Source organism: Dermacentor albipictus, chromosome 5 (assembly GCF_038994185.2).
Source record: "Dermacentor albipictus isolate Rhodes 1998 colony chromosome 5, USDA_Dalb.pri_finalv2, whole genome shotgun sequence".
Lineage (NCBI taxonomy): Eukaryota > Metazoa > Arthropoda > Arachnida > Ixodida > Ixodidae > Dermacentor > Dermacentor albipictus.
In genome coordinates this window covers 157,289,685-157,310,037 of record NC_091825.1, presented here as the reverse complement: position 1 = coordinate 157,310,037, position 20,353 = coordinate 157,289,685, and the positions used below count along the sequence as shown (strand labels likewise).

The 20,353-nt window shown below is 45.6% G+C and overlaps 1 protein-coding gene across 2 annotated transcripts in view; it reads right to left on the bottom strand.

The window, feature by feature from the left end:
* jeb (jelly belly) overlaps positions 1–20,040 on the bottom strand; it is a 250,618-nt gene extending 230,578 nt beyond the window's left edge. Inside the window, exons 1-2 of one of the 2 annotated variants that reach the window (XM_065432385.2) lie at positions 19,277–20,040; positions 4,205–4,384 (exon numbers count right to left, since the gene is read on the bottom strand). In XM_065432385.2, the coding sequence (XP_065288457.2) occupies positions 4,215–4,384; positions 19,277–19,622 (516 nt within the window). In that variant the 5' untranslated portion in view covers positions 19,623–20,040 and the 3' untranslated portion in view covers positions 4,205–4,214. Of the gene's footprint in view, positions 1–4,204; positions 4,385–19,276 lie in introns of those variants that run through there. The other variant, XM_065432384.2, reaches the window with a different exon arrangement.
* Positions 20,041–20,353: the final 313 nt, after the last annotated feature.

The following is a 20,353-nucleotide window of genomic DNA, read 5'->3' as shown; positions in this document are numbered from 1 at the left end:
AATGACGTGAATAATTTGATAAGATGAAACGTGCTCCGCGGTTCTTAATAGCTTCAAGAGTTTGAGTGAGTGTAGCCTGAATAGGATATTTGTTAGTGTTATTGATCTTCAGGCTGCTTTCTACAACGAAATTATCTGGTTTTAGCAAATTAGCGATAAATTAACACTGGCAATGTGCTGAAACATGACAGATTTAGTGCACACTTTTGCTTTTTTCACCTATATTTACCTTTTACTTATATGCCTGCTTTCACGTTAACTTTAGATTGGAATTATAGCATGCTAGGCGCAATCTGTACGGCAAACATGTGTTGTACGGGTACGTTAGTCCTTCAAATCTCGCTCTGCTTCACTGACACAATCATTTCGCTGGCTCCGGGTGCTCATCGTCACCCCAAGCTGTACTATTGGCACTTTGAGCCACTGTTTCATTTCGCATCTCTGCCACTAAGTTAGCATCATATTGCTCTTCATCTTACGTGATGCTGCCTTCTATCTGACAGGTCACCTTCCGCCTATGTTAACTGACTTTCACAGTCACCCTCATATACTTCAATGGGAGGCTACTAGCAATTCCGCCACCCCTTCGCTTGTAAAAGCGCAAGAAAGAGCATTGTTTGTTTGTTTATGTGTTTGCGCGTGGGTGCGTGTGTGTGTGCCTGCTCGTAGGCGTGTTTGGGTGAGTGATTGAGTGTGTGTGTGCATGTGTGTGTGCACGTGTGTGCGTGTGTGTGAGCGCACGGCTCGCTCACTCGTGTGATTTTAGACTAGACAGCGAAGTGAACAAATTGGAAAGTGTTTTTAGCGGTCTGCACGTCGAAATAGAACTCAGCGGAAACGATCTGCACAGACAATGCTACCAACGCTAAGATGTGCCGAGCTCATCAGCACACGCCCGAGACGCGACACACACAGAGCCGTTCGCTGCGCTTGTCGGCGAGCTTCTCCCGCTCCGTGGCAAAGGCGATTCCCGCTATTAATCCCATGGTGCATCGGAGACACGTCGTTACGGCGGCTGCACAAAGAGCTTGATGGGAACGACACTTCGGGGACGCATCTCGTCTTGAGCCCGAAGCGCAGACGACGCTGTTTGGCGGCACTACTGTTCGCCCGACCTTCTTCGCGACACCCGAAAAAAATTGGTGATCCCTTGCACCGTCTTGCCTGGGTACTGCAGTCAATTCCGCAGAGACGGGATTGAGATCTGGCACAGTAGAGGTGCTATCGAGGAGCGCAGTCGCCGGAGAGCCGGTCTAGGAAAGCGGGCTTAACTGCAGAAGCCAAATGAAGCGTGCACTTTCTTCCAATTAACGGAAAGTCACCGTATTTGAGAAATGAAGTAGCCAACGTGTTAGCACGTGCACATATTGGTCCAAATATTTACCTGGCCTCTAATTATGACCTGACCACGGATGAAACACGTGCTGTGTTTTATCTGGGAACTAGCGATGGGCCTGGAGGAATGAGTAATTCGTCCGAATGAATTACAGTAATGGTGGGTACTGGGTAGTTACGAAAATAGTTATTGGAGATGGACCGCAACATTTGACCCTCAAAAAGGTGGATCCCAAAGTTTTAGTTCGGAGAAATAAATAAATAATAAAGTAAAAGTAAATGTACGAGCAACTTCAAAATTAAAATTTAGTGAATAAAGCAGCAATACGACAGTGATGCGATGCAATCGGCATGTTAAGGAGGTTCTTGTGCTATATGGTCACCCTTCACGCCACCATTTCCCTTAAGAGATGCTAAAGCGAAACCATATATTTCATAAACGCAGGTGGTTACCAAAGGGTCCTTTAGCAAAGATACGTGATCACCGTCAGGTACACTGAAATGAGCAGATAAATTCGAACATGAAGACATCAACACCTGTTTCAACATCATCAAGGCCTTGCGCAAAAACTTACAGAAACCGAGTGCAGCACCAAACGAATGTTCTTTGATGGGAGGTTTTGCGATGCAGTAACCACTAAATCTAGATTCGGGAGCTAACATAAGAGGTGTCGAAATCACCAGAAGCTTGTAAACGCAGGAGTGTAGAGGGAATGGCGTTGCGTATGTATATTAAATGTCACAATGAGCGAGTGGCAAAACGAAAAAAGCCTGAACAACAACCACTGGCAAAAAAGAAGGGTCAGCATTTAGAACTTGTCCCTACACATGCATGAACATGTTAGCCTGCCTTTTATAAACAAGCGAGCATGCTTTATTGCTTTATATCTCACGGAGTTAATATTGAAAACATTTGGATATTTTACTTTTTCTCTACATCCAGTTACCAGCAAAACGCATTTTCCTTAATTATGCACTATTCGTTACAACAATACATAGACCTGAACTTTTAATTTACTCTTCCTAGAAATACACTGACGTTCTTGGGCTTAGTTTTGGTTGGCGCCTGTTCCCCTGTTACCCCTCCCCCCCCCCCCCCCCCCTCAACCTCAAATCCTTTCAACGCGCACAGTTCTTATTTCCTGTCTGCCGGCTGCGGCGCTGAAGAAACGAGAAAGACAGGTTAAAAAGAAAAAGAAAAGTTACCAGGCCCCAATGTTAGAACTGGAGCGTTTCACGCAATCTATTTCCTAGCAGAAATCATTACAGAGCTTATCTCGTTTTGCTCCGCGCGTGATCAAGTGATTGCACAGGTTGCGCTCACGTACTCTTCTCACTTTGTTAAGCGGGAAAACAAATGATTCTGACATTCGGCGAAGCACACGCACATAAATATCGATATGGCCGTTTGAATCGGCGCGCTTGCTGTAAATAGCTTCCCTTCACTTTACTGTTTTTATTTTGTTCTCCCCAATTTATTGTCGAGTTAACCCTGAGCTAGCGTTGACAAACCTTATGTGATACGTGCACATCACGCGATGATTTGACGGGGCCGTTTCCGGGAAGCACCACGACACACTCGAGAGGCGCGACAGTCTTATTCAGCAAGACGGGATTCGGCGGGCGTACAACGTGGTCAGTCGCGGAATGTTGCAAACCGGCTGAAGTTGGTGCAGCTAACAGTAGAGATGAAGTCGTTCAGCATTATAAATGTGTGTCACTGTACAATATTAAAGCGTACAAAAGGCGGAGAAGCCATCTTGCATACAATCCCTTTCGCTTGTCCTAGCTCTGTTTTCCGCCTTCTTTTACTAGCAAATGTTATCTATGTTTTGAGTGGTTTTTGGCAATCAGGATAGAGCTCGCGTTTTCCAACTTTATTCCCTGATTCTTATTACGACAGCATTCGTATGTTGAGTCGGGTCATTCACTTATTATTGCTTAGAACTGGTTTTTAGCATTTATCACATCTTCTATCGCTATACAATGTTGTAAATTGTTCAGAAACACCACGTGTATTTTCGTATTACCATATCCTTTTCACGACGACATTAGGATGGCGATTAAATGACGGCACATACTCAGTGGCATATATCCAACGATCAACGTTGGTGTCAAAAAGATTTATCGAAGAGCGGCACAAGTATACCAGAGGCACATACGCAGGGAAACAAGTGGGCGTGAACGGAAAGCGGTTAGATACCAGCATGGATATCGAAATCTCCGTTAAGTTTTCTTGCAATGCTAATCACATTAAACCCAAACATGGCGCAACTCGACAAGGCAGAATTCGCTTGCGAGACACCGTGATTACCCGATTCCGGCTGTAGCTAACACCTCGTCACTCGGTTTGTGGAGGCAAGTTCTAAAGGAGACTTCGCGTGGGCTCACGTGCGCGAATGTTCAAAATCTCACGGCGCCCTCTTTTCCGCCACAGAGTTTGCGGTGGCCTACTGTTCCCTCTTCCTCGACGAATTGCCGAGGGCGCTTTATTTCGAGCGCTGTGTTGTGAAAAGCTACGCAGCAAAGCGAAAGGAAACGCACCTCAAGTAAGGCGTCAAACTTTCGCCGACGGAAGCGCCGGAGCTTGAACATAGGATACACAGATGCGTGCGACGAGCCCACGAGTGACTCGACGGATTCGCAACACGGAACGCATTGAGCCGCATGCTGCTGCAGCTCTCCTCACGTGTCCCGAATTGGCGAACAAGTGTAGCTGCCAAGCGGAGCAGTACGCAATGCGAAAACAGAAACGCTTCTCTTCCCAGCTTCTCTTTCCCAACATTTTATTTTTTCCAGTGCGTTCATTTCTTACCCGCTGCATGGTAAACTGTTGGCTCGTTGTTTTTTTTTTTTTTCTGTGCGGCTGCAGCGACCGTTCAGCGACGACAAAGAACGGCGGGGAGGGAATAGTGGAGGAAAGTGGGTTGAAGGAAGCGAGAGGGTGCTGTTCTGTAGAGAACTGTTGCCACTGCCGGGCGATCGATAATTTGTCGTCCTAATGACTCGGGACTCGGGTTTGTTTCCTTTTTGGGGTGGCCGTTGTTGCCTGAAAGGGAGGGAAAAGCAGTCGGCCATCGAAAAGAAGAAACAGCCCGAAGATGGGAGCGTCGATCATTATTATGGTGAACGTTTTTGAAGTACCCCTCCCCTCCCCAAAATATATCTTTTTAGGTGACTCCATGAATTTTTCTCTAGCCCATCTTCCAATTTATCCTTCATTCCCCTCTGAATCGCTTTGGAAGTCGTCTGTAGTGCCGGGTTTCTTTATATCCGCCGTGAATGCATTGTCTTTGCAAAGACCCGCCAGAACTTATGAGAAAGAACTGCCTGTTGCGATCGCCACGTGTAGCGACACAACGCATCTTCATATGTATTATAAAGAAAGCTTGCGGCTGATCTTCAATCTTCGATACTTAAGACGAAGCTATAGCTCGGGCCCAACTCCGCCGCGGCCTATTCAAATACATGTAAAACGTAGAAACGCATTTCTTAGATAAGCCCTGGACCGATATTAATGAGATTTGTTACATTTGAGAGAGAAAGTTAAATTCTAGTGACTGTTCCAAACGGAATATCTGTTTAGGGCCTGAATTTTGTTCAAAAAAATTTCGAGAATTCGGAAGTTAGAAGAAAATAGAAGCACGAAGTTTGCAAATAATAGCTTTGCATCAAGAACAACTATCGAGATTCTGTAAACGACATCCATTAGATCATTCAAAGCGGACAAATTTGATATGTCAATTTATATCTTACGTGAATTCGTTATGTTGCATAGAAGAATTCTGCAAAAGCTGTATTTTCATACACTATCGCGTTGTCACCTATTGCTATCGTTTCTTTCATTGTTTTTATTCCGTATTTTCGTTTTTCAGTTCTTGTTACTTGATTTTTAAGCGTTCATTTCTGGTGTGTTACTTTTGTGCTCATTTACCTGTAGTTGCTGTATTTTCGTTGTGATATAAATGTGTTCTTCACTTCTTGTATTTATTTTATATGTACTGATATCCTAAAGCCCCTCCCCACTATAATACTTCTTGTAAGCCCTGAGGGTAATAATAAATAAATAAATAAATAAATAAATAAATAAATAAATAAATAAATGAGTGAATGAATGAATAAGTAAATAAATATTACAAGATGTTCTGATATTCACGTGTAACATATCAATTTTGTTCGCTTTAGATGTTCTATTAGATTAAATTCATGGAATTGTGATTTCATTTTTTATTGTTGAGTTATAGAGTTGTAAAAGTGATAGTATCGTTTTCTGAAAATTGGTGTCATTTGCCAGTCTCTAATAAAAAAAAATAAAATTATAGGGTTTTACCTGTCAAAACCACTTTCTGATTATGAGGCACGCCGTAATGGAGGACTCCGGAAATTTCGACCACCTGGGGTTCTTTAACGTGCACCTAATTGTAAGTACACGGGTGTTTTCGCATTTAACCCCCATCGAAATGCGGCCGCCGTGGCCGGGATTCGATCCCGCGACCTCGTGCTCAGCAGCCCAACACCATAGCCATTGTGCAACCACGGCGGGTTTAATAAAAAAATGGATCAGCGAAAGAAAAAATTCGAAACCAACAGTCATTAGATCTTAAGTTTTTCTTTTAAATGCAACAAATCTCGTAGTTTCTTGCCGATAAAAAGCAATTCTGCTTTACATATATTTAGATAGGAACACCTGAGCTAAAGCTTCTTCTTAACAATCGTGAGACTTCCATGTTCCTTTCAAGTTGTCATGCATAAAGTTGTGTTTGGTGCCGTGGCATATAGTTTATTTTTAAGTGGGAAAGAAAAGGAGCAGTATTTACTTTGGAAGCTGGAAAACTGGTTCTGGAAATACTTATTAAGTATTACAAATTTAGTATGATAATAATAATAATATTTGGGGTTTTACGTGCCAAAACCACTTTCTGATTATGAGGCACGCCGTAGTGGAGGACTCCGGAAATTTTGACCACCTGGGGTTCTTTAACGTGCCCCTAAATCTAAGTACACGGGTGTTTTCGCATTTCGCCCCCATCGAAATGCGGCCGCCGTGGCCGGGATTCGATCCCGCGACCTCGTGCTCAGCAGCCCAACACCATAGCCATTGAGCAACCACGGCGGGTAAATTTAGTATGATAGTATAAATAATATATGAATTATCTAGTAATTATATATGAATAGTTTGATTGAATAGCTTGATTGATTGAATAGTTTGAGCCTGAATGAAACCTCTGCTTCGAGCTTCCAATGCCCATAAACGTTGCGCAGAAACTATCGTCTTTCTTTCCCCGACTTCATGTCACTAGGCTAACCACTGCATTTTTACTGAAGATGCCACGTGCGGGAAGATGAGGGAAAATGACACGCCCGTCGCGTTGCCCATTAACCTCAGTATTACTTAAAAAGAGTGACGCCTCCGAAACTATCGGGTAAATGAACTTCATGCTTCCTTGAAAGTGCCTCACGATGACTGTAGATTGTGTAAATTGCCTGTGACCTTCTGGTACTAATCCATGTAAAAGAAATAAAATATATTACCGATAACTTGCCGCTGATGGAAGTCGTACCCCCAAACTCGAGCAGGTTGCGTATGGTACACGTAGTGGCGGTTGTTGCCCCTACACTTTCATGGGTACTTACGTACTTTTATGAGGAACGTCGCCTTCGGAGTGGCCGCCTGCGCCGCTTACCACTAGAACAGTACTCCTGGCCTCGAAGATTTTAAGTTTTGTCAGCTTCACAGGGCATTACTTTTTCTTGTTTCTACAGTTTGCTTTTCATTCATACGTTAGCTTATTTTGTTATTATTTTTTTTTACTTTTTTCTGTTAATTCGCTCTTTCATACGTCATATTTCCCCTTCGACTGTCTCCTCTAACATTCAACAAGATCCCTGAAAGGACATTCATCTTCGTGACGAAAACCACAGATAATGCTGCTTCTAGCTCGGGCAAAGACGTCCTACGTGCTTTATTGGCCTTTCGTTTCAAACCCGCAGACCTTTGAATGAGTAATTTGCAACTGGTTTAAATAAAGATACGCACTGACACAAGCGCGAACTTTTGCCTGCATTGGCCTTTCAGTGTTATGAGTAAAATGCCATCATCGCATAGTATGCGACCTTTGTTTTTTTTTCATAGAGGCGTGTCCAAACTACATTAGCTACATCATTCACGGCTTAATTCTGTGCCGATTAAGCCACCTTAGGCCACTGAAACAAGCTTACAGCCCTTCTTGTTCACTTTCCTGATTGTATTGCCTCAGTACAGTCTACGCAAAAAAGGCTGTATTTCTGAGGAGAGCAGCACATCCGCAAGTAGTGCAAATGAAAAGCGCCGGAGATGGATACACCTATGCACTAGCATTCAGGGAGATAAGAAAGAACGAGTTTACAGGGGTTTCTGAGGGCCTCCCGTACTCAATCACACATGGCAGAGAGGAATTTACAGCTATCGACTCTCAGAGTCTGAGTCGCCTTGCGTCCGCCATCTGCGCCACGCTTTGTAAATCCGTGTGCGCAACAAATAGTTCGGCTGCCTTTGTCCCTAAATGGAAGGTAGGTTGCCCGGGACTTCATGAGCACACACAAACTCCCAGCTCAATTCTAACTTCTTAGTAATCCCAAAAAAGAACATGAACGAAAGACTCTTTGGTCGGAGTGTGCCCTAAAGCACTGTTTTGAGAAGAAAGCGCCACCATGCCTTGGGGATTAAAAAGCAAAACACATGTTCTGTATTTGTTCACCCGTTTCAGAGCCGAGATAGACACGGCAATCATCATTGAAGTATTGATCACGTATAAAGAAGGAAACGACCATCTTGAAAGAGATGGCGAAAGATCATTCATCTCATCGCGAAGCCGCTGATGAAATCAGGAAGCGACGTTCCCGTCGCCTACTCTCCTCAAGGAAAGCTGTTGTCTCTGCGACGCGCATGCCACTTCCTGTAACACCACCTCCTCCTTTACCGCCCAGGCCAGGCACTGTGGAAAGGACCACGAAGAACAAGACCACTGAGAAGACCACATCTGCCTAATCTTGGCCAGCCCTACCAAACGACACCGTTCACTAACAGAATAACAGCAAACTTTTGCTGGACAATCCGACGTCCACTGTGGAGATTTGGGCGAACAAGACAGGTAGATGGCTGTAATGCTGCAATCGCTAATTAATACAATGCGCATCATACTGAACAAGCTACAAACACCAGCAGCTCGAAGTGCTTTGCAAATACTGGACGCCCTAAATCCTGTGCTCACTAGCATCGTTTAAACATCGTGGCTCAACCAATAGTCCCCTTCCGCACTGAAGTTAAATGTGTGTCAATCTTTCGTTGGAATGCGAGCGGTCTAAGGACCCGTATAGCAGACTTTCGCCACTTCATTTTTACAGATCGCTTCCCCATACTGGTCATTTGCGAACCAAATATATCAACTCCACTCAGACTGTATGGTTACGAATTTTTCATCTCGCCCATATGCGGTGCGAGCACGAAAGTAATCATCTACAACCGCACGTACTTTACATATGTCGCTAACGCGATAGAGCCTCATGACGACAACCAATATGTCTGCCTCCATGCCAAAAAGAAAGTTGCGTCATTTGCAGAGCCTGCATATCCTCAGTGGGCCAGTTTGACGACAAACGACTTAAGAAAATGTTACTAATGACCAATGGCCCCTGGGATATTACAGTCGCTTATAACGTGCAGCACCAGCAATGGGGAAGTACTAAAATTGACTCCAGAGGCACTAGTCTTGCCTCCTTTGCTACCCACCATAATATTTGTTGTGTAAGTGACGGCAGCCCTACATTTCTGCGAAACACGGCCTATAGCTTTGCCTCGAGCGTTCAATGGTTTATGGACATAGAAACACATAGGGGCGAGCATATTCCAACATACATAAAGATTAGAGCAGTTGATCAATGCTCCTCTGATGTCCGGCGTACAGTCGATTGGTCGAGGTTTAAGAAGCATATGGATGACGCATGTCGTTCGGGAAGGCTTTTCACACACTATCGAAGAAGCAGTTGCTGAAGCATTGAAAACATCCATCTGCTCGCTTACAAGGTTAGCAAGATGAACATACTTGGACACAGAACTGGAGAGGCTGCATGCAGCAAGCTGACAGGCGGAGAGAAGGTATTGGCGCACGAAGTCCATCTTTGATCTGAGGGCTTCACGATGCACACAAAAGAATGTCCAGCGTCGTATGGATAAATTGGAAGACAAGCGATGAAAAACTTTCTGTCAATCCCTTGATCCCTGAAAATCGCTCTCCCACATAAGGAGAACGGTTTGGGGTCTTCGCTCATCTCCGCGTCAAAGCAAGCCCTTTGCTGCTCTGGTCCTCTACCAAGTCGGCTCGGAACTTGAAGTGGCTGAAGACTTCTGTGCACGGGTTGCTGGGTCCGTGGTCATCAATGCTGACGCCGCACTGAATGACATCCCTGAGACACGTGTACCAGAAATGAACATGCTATTTTCACTCGAAGAGCACGACGCTGCGTTGGCGACCTGCAGCCGTCTTCGTCACCAGGACTAGATGGCATCAGGTACGCTGCCCTATGCCACCTTGGACATGACGCACGTGGTGAGCTGCTCAACTGCTACAATGAGTCTTGGCACAACGGCGCCTTTCTTAAATAATGGAAATCGAGCTGCTTGGAAAGTCTCCGCTTGATTCACCATCATATCGTCCGATCGCGCTTTCGAGCTGTGTCGGCAAAGTGATGAAAAGAATGATTCTTGCTCGCTTGGAATGGTACCAGAGCGATTTAACGTGTTATCTCCGATAACAAGGCCTGAGTGTGTCTGCAGAAAAGTGCGCATTGGTTGGCTTCACGCGCAAACAAATGTCACTGTATCCTGTTTCATTCAATGATCAAGCTGTGTCCTATGTTAAGAACATAGGACGCAGAACCTTGCTCATCCGCTTGTTGTTGGGAGTGGCGTTCACGAACGCCTACTCCTATTGTATGGAAATGGCCGAGAGCCCAGTGTGTGACTCCTGTGTGTGCGAGGAAACCACCGAGCGCCTATTGTGTTCCTGTCCTCGCTACGATGTACAACGCCTCTATCTGCGGGCAACTTTAAACCGACTGGACTCAATACCGTTCTCCGAGTCAAAGATACTCGGACCATGTCCCCACCCGTCACCGGCACGAAAAGCGATTGGTGCACTAGTACAATACTTGAAGTGCACCGGCTTAAGAGACCGTCTATAGTGTCCCTGTACATTCTCCCACACGCACTCAGTGCTTACTCTCTCCCGTTTTCCTCTTTCGATTCCCATTTCCCGTACCCCTACTGTAGGTAGCAAACCGGGTGCTCGTCTGGTTGACCTGCCTGCCTTTCCTGTTCTTGCTCTCTATTTCTCTCTTCTTCAGCCACTCAATGCCTACAATCCCGATGCGTTTCTGTTGAGCGGTGAGGGTGTATTTAGACGTGAGTAACCGGGAAGTTGTGACCGCTAACATGACTGCGAAAGTTTTTCTTACACGAGACAAAGAATATGCAGTAGTTGTTTGGTAACTGAGAAGTTATTTGAAGAGCTCTAATGCAACAAAATAGTTGTTTCTTGTTAATAATTCTTGCACACAGTCGACACTCCAGTACATTTGCTCCGTTTAATGAGTCGGAAGCACGTCAGGTTCTACAGAAGTCGACTCAAAATCGAGCGCAAACAGAACATACAACAGTAATTTGCAAACTATAGGCACTGCTGATTGAGATAGGTAGGCAGTACTGGTGTTACTGAATGAGGAGGCTAGAAAAAGTTTAGAAGCAATACGCTTTCCGCGTACCCAGGTGTACGAATTCTTATACAGCAAAAAGCAACAAACAGTGAATTGAAAAAAAAAATTACCTACAATTACGACGCTGCCTAATGCGAAATTTCAGCGCAGCTCTATGCGTATTTTCATTCTGTGATATATTGGCTGGCGTGGCAAATCTGTCTCGTTCGGCACATTGCAACGGTGCGAAATGTGGCGCGACTGCCTCGCTAATCGGGGGATCACCAGAGGCAGCGCATGGGTGATGCGCGGACGTGATTCACAGCAGCCGCCGCAGACAGACCTCCGGTCATGCAGTCCTTTGTTTCCATATGTGGTATCGGTGGACGAGTTCGTCGCATGCTATCGGCAAACAGACGATGGCGCGTTGCTCTGGCGCCACCTCGTAGCGGTCGTTTCCGCCGAGCCCGTCTTGCACGGCACCACGCTTTTCTGTTCACGCTATCACCATACCCTCCTCCTCCGCTTTCCTCCTCGCGCTGTCGTCGCTATCACCGCCTTTCATCCCCCGCCACGCTCCCCCTTTGGCCTTTCACCCTTCACTGTGCTCGTTCGCTCGGTTACTTCGTGGGACGACGCCAAGGCACGCCGACACTAAGCGCTGGAACGGCAGCCTAATAGCTGCGCTCTAATAATGAAAGCATATTATGCACCAATAATTTTAGCACCTGTCCGAGCAAAGGCGCGCTTCAGCCCAACAAACGTCATCTTTTCAGATCCTGAAACAGAGCATACATGATTTGCTGTTGTTCAATACCTTAAATACGTCGCGTGGCATCTTACTTCGCCGGGCACAGATTATTCATTGATGTCAAATTACGACCCGTAAAAGGTTGCCTCGCGCTTTTAGTCATACCAGGCTCCAAGGCTACCTGTTTCAGACTCACAAAAGAGGGCGTTTATTGTGTTGAATCAGTTCTTGATTAAATTGAAGAACACTAGTGATTTCTGTAGACCTTGAACTAGTCACTTTCAGTAAAGACCGTGTTTCACACACCTTCCCCTAACTTGAGATTACGAAAAAAAATCCAGAAGCTGTTTCTATGATAAATACAGGCATTTTTAGTTTTAGTTATCTAGTACTGAACAAGGAGAAACGTTGAGCAAGGAATCAATTTCCAACCTAGTTACTAACTTTTTAAGAAAGAACAATTACGAACGAGGCCTACAGCAACGCTTGCAGAAAATCATATTTGTACAGGAAGCACAAAGAAGCAACAATCTTCACAGGGGGCACTTTTTAGGTTAATGAGAGATCTTTCTAACCGCTTGTCGGTTAAGAAATAGCCTATGTTCTCTTTTGGTATTTATAGTTAGGGAACAATTCAAAATTTATTACTTAACTGTACATAAATGCCTAGGTAGGAAAGTTCGTATTTGCATAAGCTGCGAGTTTATTATAGTGATATTGCTGAATTGCTCTACATTTTGTCTTTTATTTGTACGCCTAATTAAAACCACATCAATTTGTATTTTCACTTCTTGCCGGCCTGTTAATTTAGCAATTCAAGGTATTCCAGAATGTTAGGGCCTTCCTCTCAATGATATTTTTGTTCTTCGCGCAGCTATCCTATATGCTTTTCCAAGATAAACTTGAGCTGAAATGAAAAGATAGACCGTGTTGGATACTTCGTTTGTTCACTTGGCGTAAAATCTCTGGTCATGTTCAGTTTCATATGTTAGCCGAATCGGCGAAATAGAAAGAAGAAAAGCGAGGGGGGGGGGGGTGTTGTAGAGCGATACAAACAAACAACGAACGCACGCCACCGGCTAGCAGCCTGCTGGAACTTAGGCCCATAACCAGGTCACACTGACCCACTGCTCCAGATTCCTAATTGTGTTGTTCTAGACACAAAGCCTGTCTTATATCGCGCGCTCGTTTTCTCGGCGCACCAAAATCTGGGGTACCGCATTTACTGATGCTTATCAGCACTCTCATTCCACGCGCCCTCCTTAATAACCATGTTATTGGCTTAATTATCTGTAGATGCGCTTGGTCCTGTATTGAACGATACGCAGTCATCTCTTCTAATGTCTAACAGTTCATCTTGGTGCCATAATTTGGCAAAGGTTACCTGTAGGTATTTTCCCGTGAATAACCCGTGGTTTACTTGTGGGCATCTGTCAGTATCAAGTCGGCAACATGCCGTTGATTGGCACGTTCAAAAACAGTATTTTTTTTGAAGAGCTTCCGGAGGATATGTTGGATTAAATTGAGAAATGTGTTTACTAATAAAAAAGTTTGTTAATGGAGCAGGAGGAGGATCGCGTGGCCGCATTCTTAAGACGTTAAAGCTTACACCCAAATGATGAGAAACGCTGGAATGATTTGCTGCTACTTATGTCGCGATGTTTCTGTCTTTTTAATATAACCATTGATTGAATTTTAGCCCCAAAATTGCAAGCACTGATACAAGGTATGTTGCACTGAACCGCTGGTATATTTTATAGTATTTTTTACCTCCGGCGGCGTGCTTCTACGACACATTACAAGTGACTTCTTCTGTGAAAGTTCGGAGGAATCACTGAGGAATACTTTCCGATCTGTAAGCGTAGGTAAATCAAGCGACTGCGTGGTGCCCATGACATTTGAAAAACTAGTGCCCCGTGTTTGAAATCGCGGACCATTAGCTGCTGGCCGTGCTATTTCACCTGAGATTAATAGGAAGTTTTTGACTTGCTTAGGTCATGCAAAGCGCACAGCAGGTGACCAGTGCTCTGTTATAGAGTAAAAAAGGGTATCAAGGGAACGAAGAAGCATTGGGAGAAGAAGACAGAAGACTAGTATATATGATCCCCCAAGAAATTCTGGGGTATGTGTTGGAATAGACTTATACTAATCAACGGAAACTGGTGATTGTCTCAGTACAAGGTCCTTCCCAAGCCATTACCAGTGAAACGCTGTAAGCGCTGAGTCAGTGTAACGGAAGGGTCGAACATCTCCGTGCATGTATGCTACGACAGCCCCTACTGCGTCAAAGGACATTAGAAAAAACAAGACGGATTTTCTAAAATAATATCTCCGTCATATGGGCACTTTAAAGAGTGTTTCAATCGATGTGGCTTCAGTATTGATGTGTGTTACTCTTAGCATGCTTCCTTTCGAGCTCTGGAAAATTTCATTGCAGATCAGTAACAATGACTACTGCAGCTATCAGTGTGACAGCATTACAAATACAGCAAGCTGAGCTAAATAGACGTGAGAGAGAGAGAATAAACATTTTTATTCGGTGAATGAAGCTTTGGAGAGGCGTCCTCATTCCAGAATGCCTTGAGTTCTGGCCGCGTCTTGGGCCCTCGCAATCAGCCGTTGCTGATCCTCGAGGTCGGAGCTGGCCAAGGCTCTTTCCCAAAGCTCGTTAGTGGGGTAAGGGTTCGGAGGATTTAATGGTGCCGCTCTGCAACCCCCTACTATGTGCCTGAGGGACCCGGGCTCTGCGCAGAAGCGGCATTGCGGAGAGAATTTCGTAGGGTATATGAGGTGATTTCTGGTTGGGTGCGGGAATGTATTAACCTGTAGAGCTCGGAGGAATCGCTCCTGCTCTCTAGGTAGTGACTTGTGTGGGGGTGCATATGTTCTGCGGGTTAGCTTGTAGTGTTGTGTGATGTCTTGGTAAGAGACTAGAGGGTGCATGCGCTCGGGTTCAGATTCCTCGGCGTCGGCTCGGTGGCTCAGATCTCGAGCCACGTGGTTGGCAACCTCGTTGCCAGGAATGCCTTGATGAGCTGGCGCCCAGATGATCATGACTGATCTCGTTGGCGGCTTTTGATTGATGATCCGGAGCGTAGTGGTATGAATTCTGCCGCTAGCAAAGTTGCGGCACCCCTGTTGGGAGTCGGTCACTATGAATTCAACCCCTGTTTGGGAGAGCGCGAGGGCTATGGCAGCTTCCTCGGCTTGGAGGGGATTGTTTCGTGTGAGCGAAATGCTGCTCCGATGTTCTGTGTTGACGACTACGGTGGCTGTTGTGGCTGCGCGTCTGGAGTAAGAAGCCGCGTCCGTGTAGGCTGTAGAGGGTAAAGTCCCGTATCGCTTGTGTATGGCCAGGGCGTGGGCCTCCCTTCGCTCTGCGTGGTTCACTGGGTGTATATTGTGAGGTAGAGGACGTACGGTGATGTTTCTCCGGATGGCATGGGGTAAGCTCACACTCTGAGGCGTAAGAGAATGGACCTCCCTGCTTCCGTAACCGCCAGCCTTGTTCGCTGACTGGATAAATGTGCCTCGATCAGGATTCAACATCACTAATGTGAAAAGAGAAAGCAACTCGACCAGAAAGTACGAGTGTGGGTACCATCCTCGTTCGCTGAGCAGAATTAGCGAAGGCAGTATTCCCGACGTAAGGGCGTGACAAAGCGTTCCACACTTGCCGATTTGGCATCATTACAAAGTGCGGTTCGTTACTGTGCTTAGTCATTGCGCAGTAGTGGTGCGCCAGACACAATTTCAGTAGGAAGAGGAGGTATGTGCAGACACATGAGAGCATGTGCAGACATGCGCTTCCGCTGGAGCCACAGAAGAAATCGTAGAACCCATGCCCACTTCGTCATTTTCGGTTTGAGCCTTGCAGGCTGTTAAATGTGATAGGTGTTACAACTTCCGTGTTGCTGAGGTCTTAGTCTGCCTGTAAAGTCCCCGGAGACATTCCGTTTGTTAAAGTGCACGTGAGATATGAAGTAATGAACAGCTAGCAATATGCATACACGTCTGTGGCCTTGCACACAACTGTAGTCTTGCGCTGAGCGTGCCTGTAAGCTGGGTGGAGAAAACTAAGGTAACCCAGCATCTCGTAAGAATACTGACTCTTTTTTTTTTATGAAGTCCTTATACAGATTCGTGCAAAGTTGTGCAGTGTAAACTGCGCTTTCGTTCTAGACGCATCTCAACACGTGTTATTATATATATATATTTTTTGGTTAGATTGCAGCATCTAAAGTATATGGCTGATCACGGACGGTTGTCTGGAGAACAGCAACATCTTGTTTGGTGTTACGACTTCCCTTTCTTTTTCTAAAAAAAATGGTTTACGCGAATGAGATTTGGTACCTAGTGACTTCTGTAAGAACTCTAGGTAGCATTGTTTACTCGCGATGTTGCTGAATCACTCAAGTTCACCCAAGAAAAGTACTCAAGACCAGTACTGTTGTTCGGCAGCGGAAAGCTCTTTTGCCTTCAAACTTTTCCCACATAGTTGCAGGCCGCTTGTAGTGTGAATGTTTATTGTTCTAGAGAAGAATGATTTCAACAGTGACCATACATGTTAGTAGCACTGCTCTATGTAAGAGTGTACTTTGTCTTGTCGGTACTCTAAATTGAAGCGTTTCGAACAGCCAATACGTAGCATGCAACAACCTAAGTGCTTGAATTTTTACATTTGTTGATGAAACTTTATGCAGGATGTGTTTTGAATCACTGCAACAAATGCAATTTGTGTTTTGCTGCATACAACTTGACGGTGGAATAGAACTACGCCACCCAGACTTTTACCCAAAAAAGATAACGCGAATGAAACAATGCCAAACGCATGCAAGAAGCGCTGAGCGATGGTGTTTGGTAAATTCGGCCGCTGCCAAACTTTGCCAAAGAGCTTACATCAAAAACAGACAGGCGGACAGCATTCATAATGCAGCTAGGCAGAACGTTTTATACGTGGTAAATAAAACGTGGTGGTTACGCTGCTAGACACGAGCTCACAAAAGCAGAGTTCGGGGCACTGTGTAATGATTGGGGCAAGCTATCATTTAGCAAAGATGTGAGTGCTCTAATACTCGGAACGTTCTAAGTAAATGCTTCCGCCTCTTCATGGCATGCATAGACTATTTGACGGCGCGCGAGATTCTGAATATCTCTCATTGTAAGAGTAAGCCGTTGGGCGCTTTCCTGAGCGGTAATCTTCAAGTTGTGTAAATATGTAGAGTAAGTGACCGGCCACTACAGGTTCTCGCCACCTGTTGTGGCCAGTTGCTACAAATCTGTGACCAGGCTTAAACCAAAAGAAGGACTTGTTTATTAAGAAATGCAGAGGAATGGGAGTACCTCCTAACCGAACTATTTATGGTAGGCAAACATCACAGTTTGTCATACCACTTTTCTTTAATAAATACTACAGAAGTAAGTCCGGTCTATCTAATTACAACTTAGGTTCTTTAGAGTTCTATGTAAATGCTGGTATACATTTTTCCGCCTTCCTTGCAAATTTTATTTATTGTTATTCTGTTGTTATTAGTGTGCCGCTTCATTTATGATCCCAAGCATATAATCTCGCTCACTACGCACTAACGCGCATACCGTATGCATTGGGCCTGAGGCACACGAATTCTACAACACTGTACTTTTTTGTCTGCCTTCCTTTCCCCTTCGTGAAGAGTGGAATATAGTTTATTTCTTCGTTCTTTTTAGTTAACGCAGTGGTCCGTTTCCCTATCGATATATTTTGCTTTCTAATACGTTAATACCCTGAATTCTACTAATAACGGGCGCAAATGGCTTGCGAGCCTATCGTGTGATCCACGTTCCTTCCCTTTGTTCACTGAAGAAAATAAATCGAAATAGCATTCGGGGAACCACGCTTGCGCAGAACCCTTACTTCGCTTGCGTTCATTGCATGCAGGGTCGTTAGCGGCAGCTAAATATTTAGCTGATATTTAGGAAACTGCACATTGTATTACTTTAAATGCTTGCGCCAAGTTGCTCAAGCTTCTCCTTTCGACTTCTTTTATCCGGTGTGCCTGTGAGTATGGCTCTACTGCATTAATAGCTTTATAGTGGCAAAGACAGTTTTACAATAAGCAAACGATCTGAGCTTTACAGATGAGCGCTCCTCCTTTCGAGCAAACACGATTACCTACAAAATTTTATGTGAAAAGCAAAGAGATATACAAATGGCAGTGAGATGGCGAAATTCCTTGAGAAATCTGTGTTCTTTTTTTTTTGCACCGGATGAATTTTTCTTAGAGCCATAAGCAACGCAAACCAAGAAGGAAATAAAGCAGCGTGTACGTGAAGAAGAAAGCGCGCTGACCTAGGGTCCCCCTTGAAGCAGGTTAAACGTTCCAAGTGTTTTTCCTCTCAGGCCACAAGTATATTCATGACTAGGTATATTCATGACTATTCATCACTAGCAGGCAAAAAAAATATAATATGTTGGCCAAAAAAGCTGTGTGGCTTGTCCCCGTATTTTGCTGCAGAAATAGGGCGCTGCTTGTTTGGCTGACTATTTATATGATGATGAAAGATGACAATCTTGACAAAGGACACAATGCCGATTTAATGTTTTCAAGGGTGTTTCAAAATGACTCTTTAAATTGAGAAACGATACTTTATCAATATCTAAAACATTAAAGCAAAACATTGGCATGTATACTTAATTGTAAGTAATGGTATCTGTTTGGTATGTAATGACACCTGTTTTTCTTCAGTACACGACATTTTCGGGCTATAATGAAGTAAAACACTATACCGGACACTAATTGTACTAGGACATAAAATGACATTTCGCTGAAGCCATATTTTTATAAAATCTCATTATCGTTATGCACGCTCTTGCCAGCTTTAAGGTATATTTCGCGGCCCAATGACCGTTCGCTAAACCTAAGTGTGTTTGAAGCAATGTTCGCCTATGCGAAAAAAGAGGGAGATTAAAAACCGAAGCATAACTAACTTCATTGAACTCAAATCATCTTAGTGACGGGTGTTCTCTTTTTAACGACTAAAGTTATAAATCTTAATACCCATTTCACTATCTTTCGATACAATTTTCACATCAAGCTTCACATAAGTGACACAGAATTGGGCAACAAGTACTACGAATATTTTAATATATCCTCTCAGTTGAGTCTGTATGCGTAAATCAACGCTCGTCTATCTGCGAAATGTAGGCCGAAGCGGGGACGAACAGTAATGGTCACAAGCACATAGTTATATGAATTCTGTCGTATCACCCGATGTGGTTCTCAAGCTTTGGCTAAGATGAAACGGTAACTCATCCGTCATATACTGAATGCATGGTTCTTCCCTGCTAATGATTGGTACATGAGTGGCAAGTAACGCCGTCGAAGAGGCCACATTTACGGCTTCTCAGGCTTCCTTCTTTTGTGCTTTAATATGAGTCCTGCGTCGAAATGTGCTCCTTGGCAGTGCATCGCAGCCACTTACCGATCTGCGGGACGTCGTACTGCCTGGCTCCCCGCGGTGACCTGACCGACTGCTGTGCCTTGGATGATGCCATGTCGCCGGAGTGCGCCACCTCACCGGGCGCTTCAGGGTTCCCGGCCTTCGCCTTGGCCGAGGCTGTTGGAGAAGAAGAGCCCTTGGTGGTCGCCACAGCTGGGCCGGACACCGACGAGGGTCGAGCCCTGGACTCTCGGCGCTCTAGCAGCCCGGGCCTCCTCCACCACAGCGCTTCGCGCATGGCCGAAGACGATGGGCCGATGATGCGGGCCGCTTCGCATCCGCTGCACAGCCACAACAGGGCACCCAGGAGCATCAAGCAGAGACGCATGGCGAGAGTATCCGTTCAGCAAACAACAGCCCACTGCCACACAACACGGAGTGCGCGAAGATTCCAGCCGCGACAGGTGGTCCGGTGGCACGACAGGAGTCCCGTTCCTGCTCAAGAATGGGTCTAATGCAAACTACTTGGCGCAAGCGAGGAGCAGAATGTCCGTCAAAAACTTATTTCTTTTCTTTCTGGTTGTTTCCTTTTTGTTACCGCCAACAAAAGGCTGTCTACGTGCAATCCTTGTGCTTAAGCACCTGTTGTAGTGGTGCGATCGCCCAATGGGACGGCCGGGTAGTGAGACGAAGCGGAGTGCCGGGAACTAGTGAAGAAAAAGAAACAGCCAGGGAAAGACGCGCTAGCACAGCGGCTACTTCTAGGCGGCGCGCTCAGCCGCAGCGCTCGGAGGCAGCGGAGGGTAGCCGAACGGCAGCACCGGTGCGACGAGCATGGCGGCGGTTGCGGGGGAGGGGGGTGGGTAGTCGTTCACCCGCGCTCTTCGAGTTGTGGGAGGGTCGACGGCGGCACACACACTACTCACTGCTGCTGCTCGCGGAGCGACACACGCGGCGTGTGGTCGGCTGCGGCGGCGCGGCTATTTCATTCTGGCTCGCGCCTACACACAAGGCGAGAGAGAGTGGTGGCCAGCCCGGGGCGCTCCCTAAGTCTCTGCGGCCCTTTCACCCGCGCGCGCGCGCCTACGTCGGGAGGGCGGTCGGCCGTTGCGCGCCACT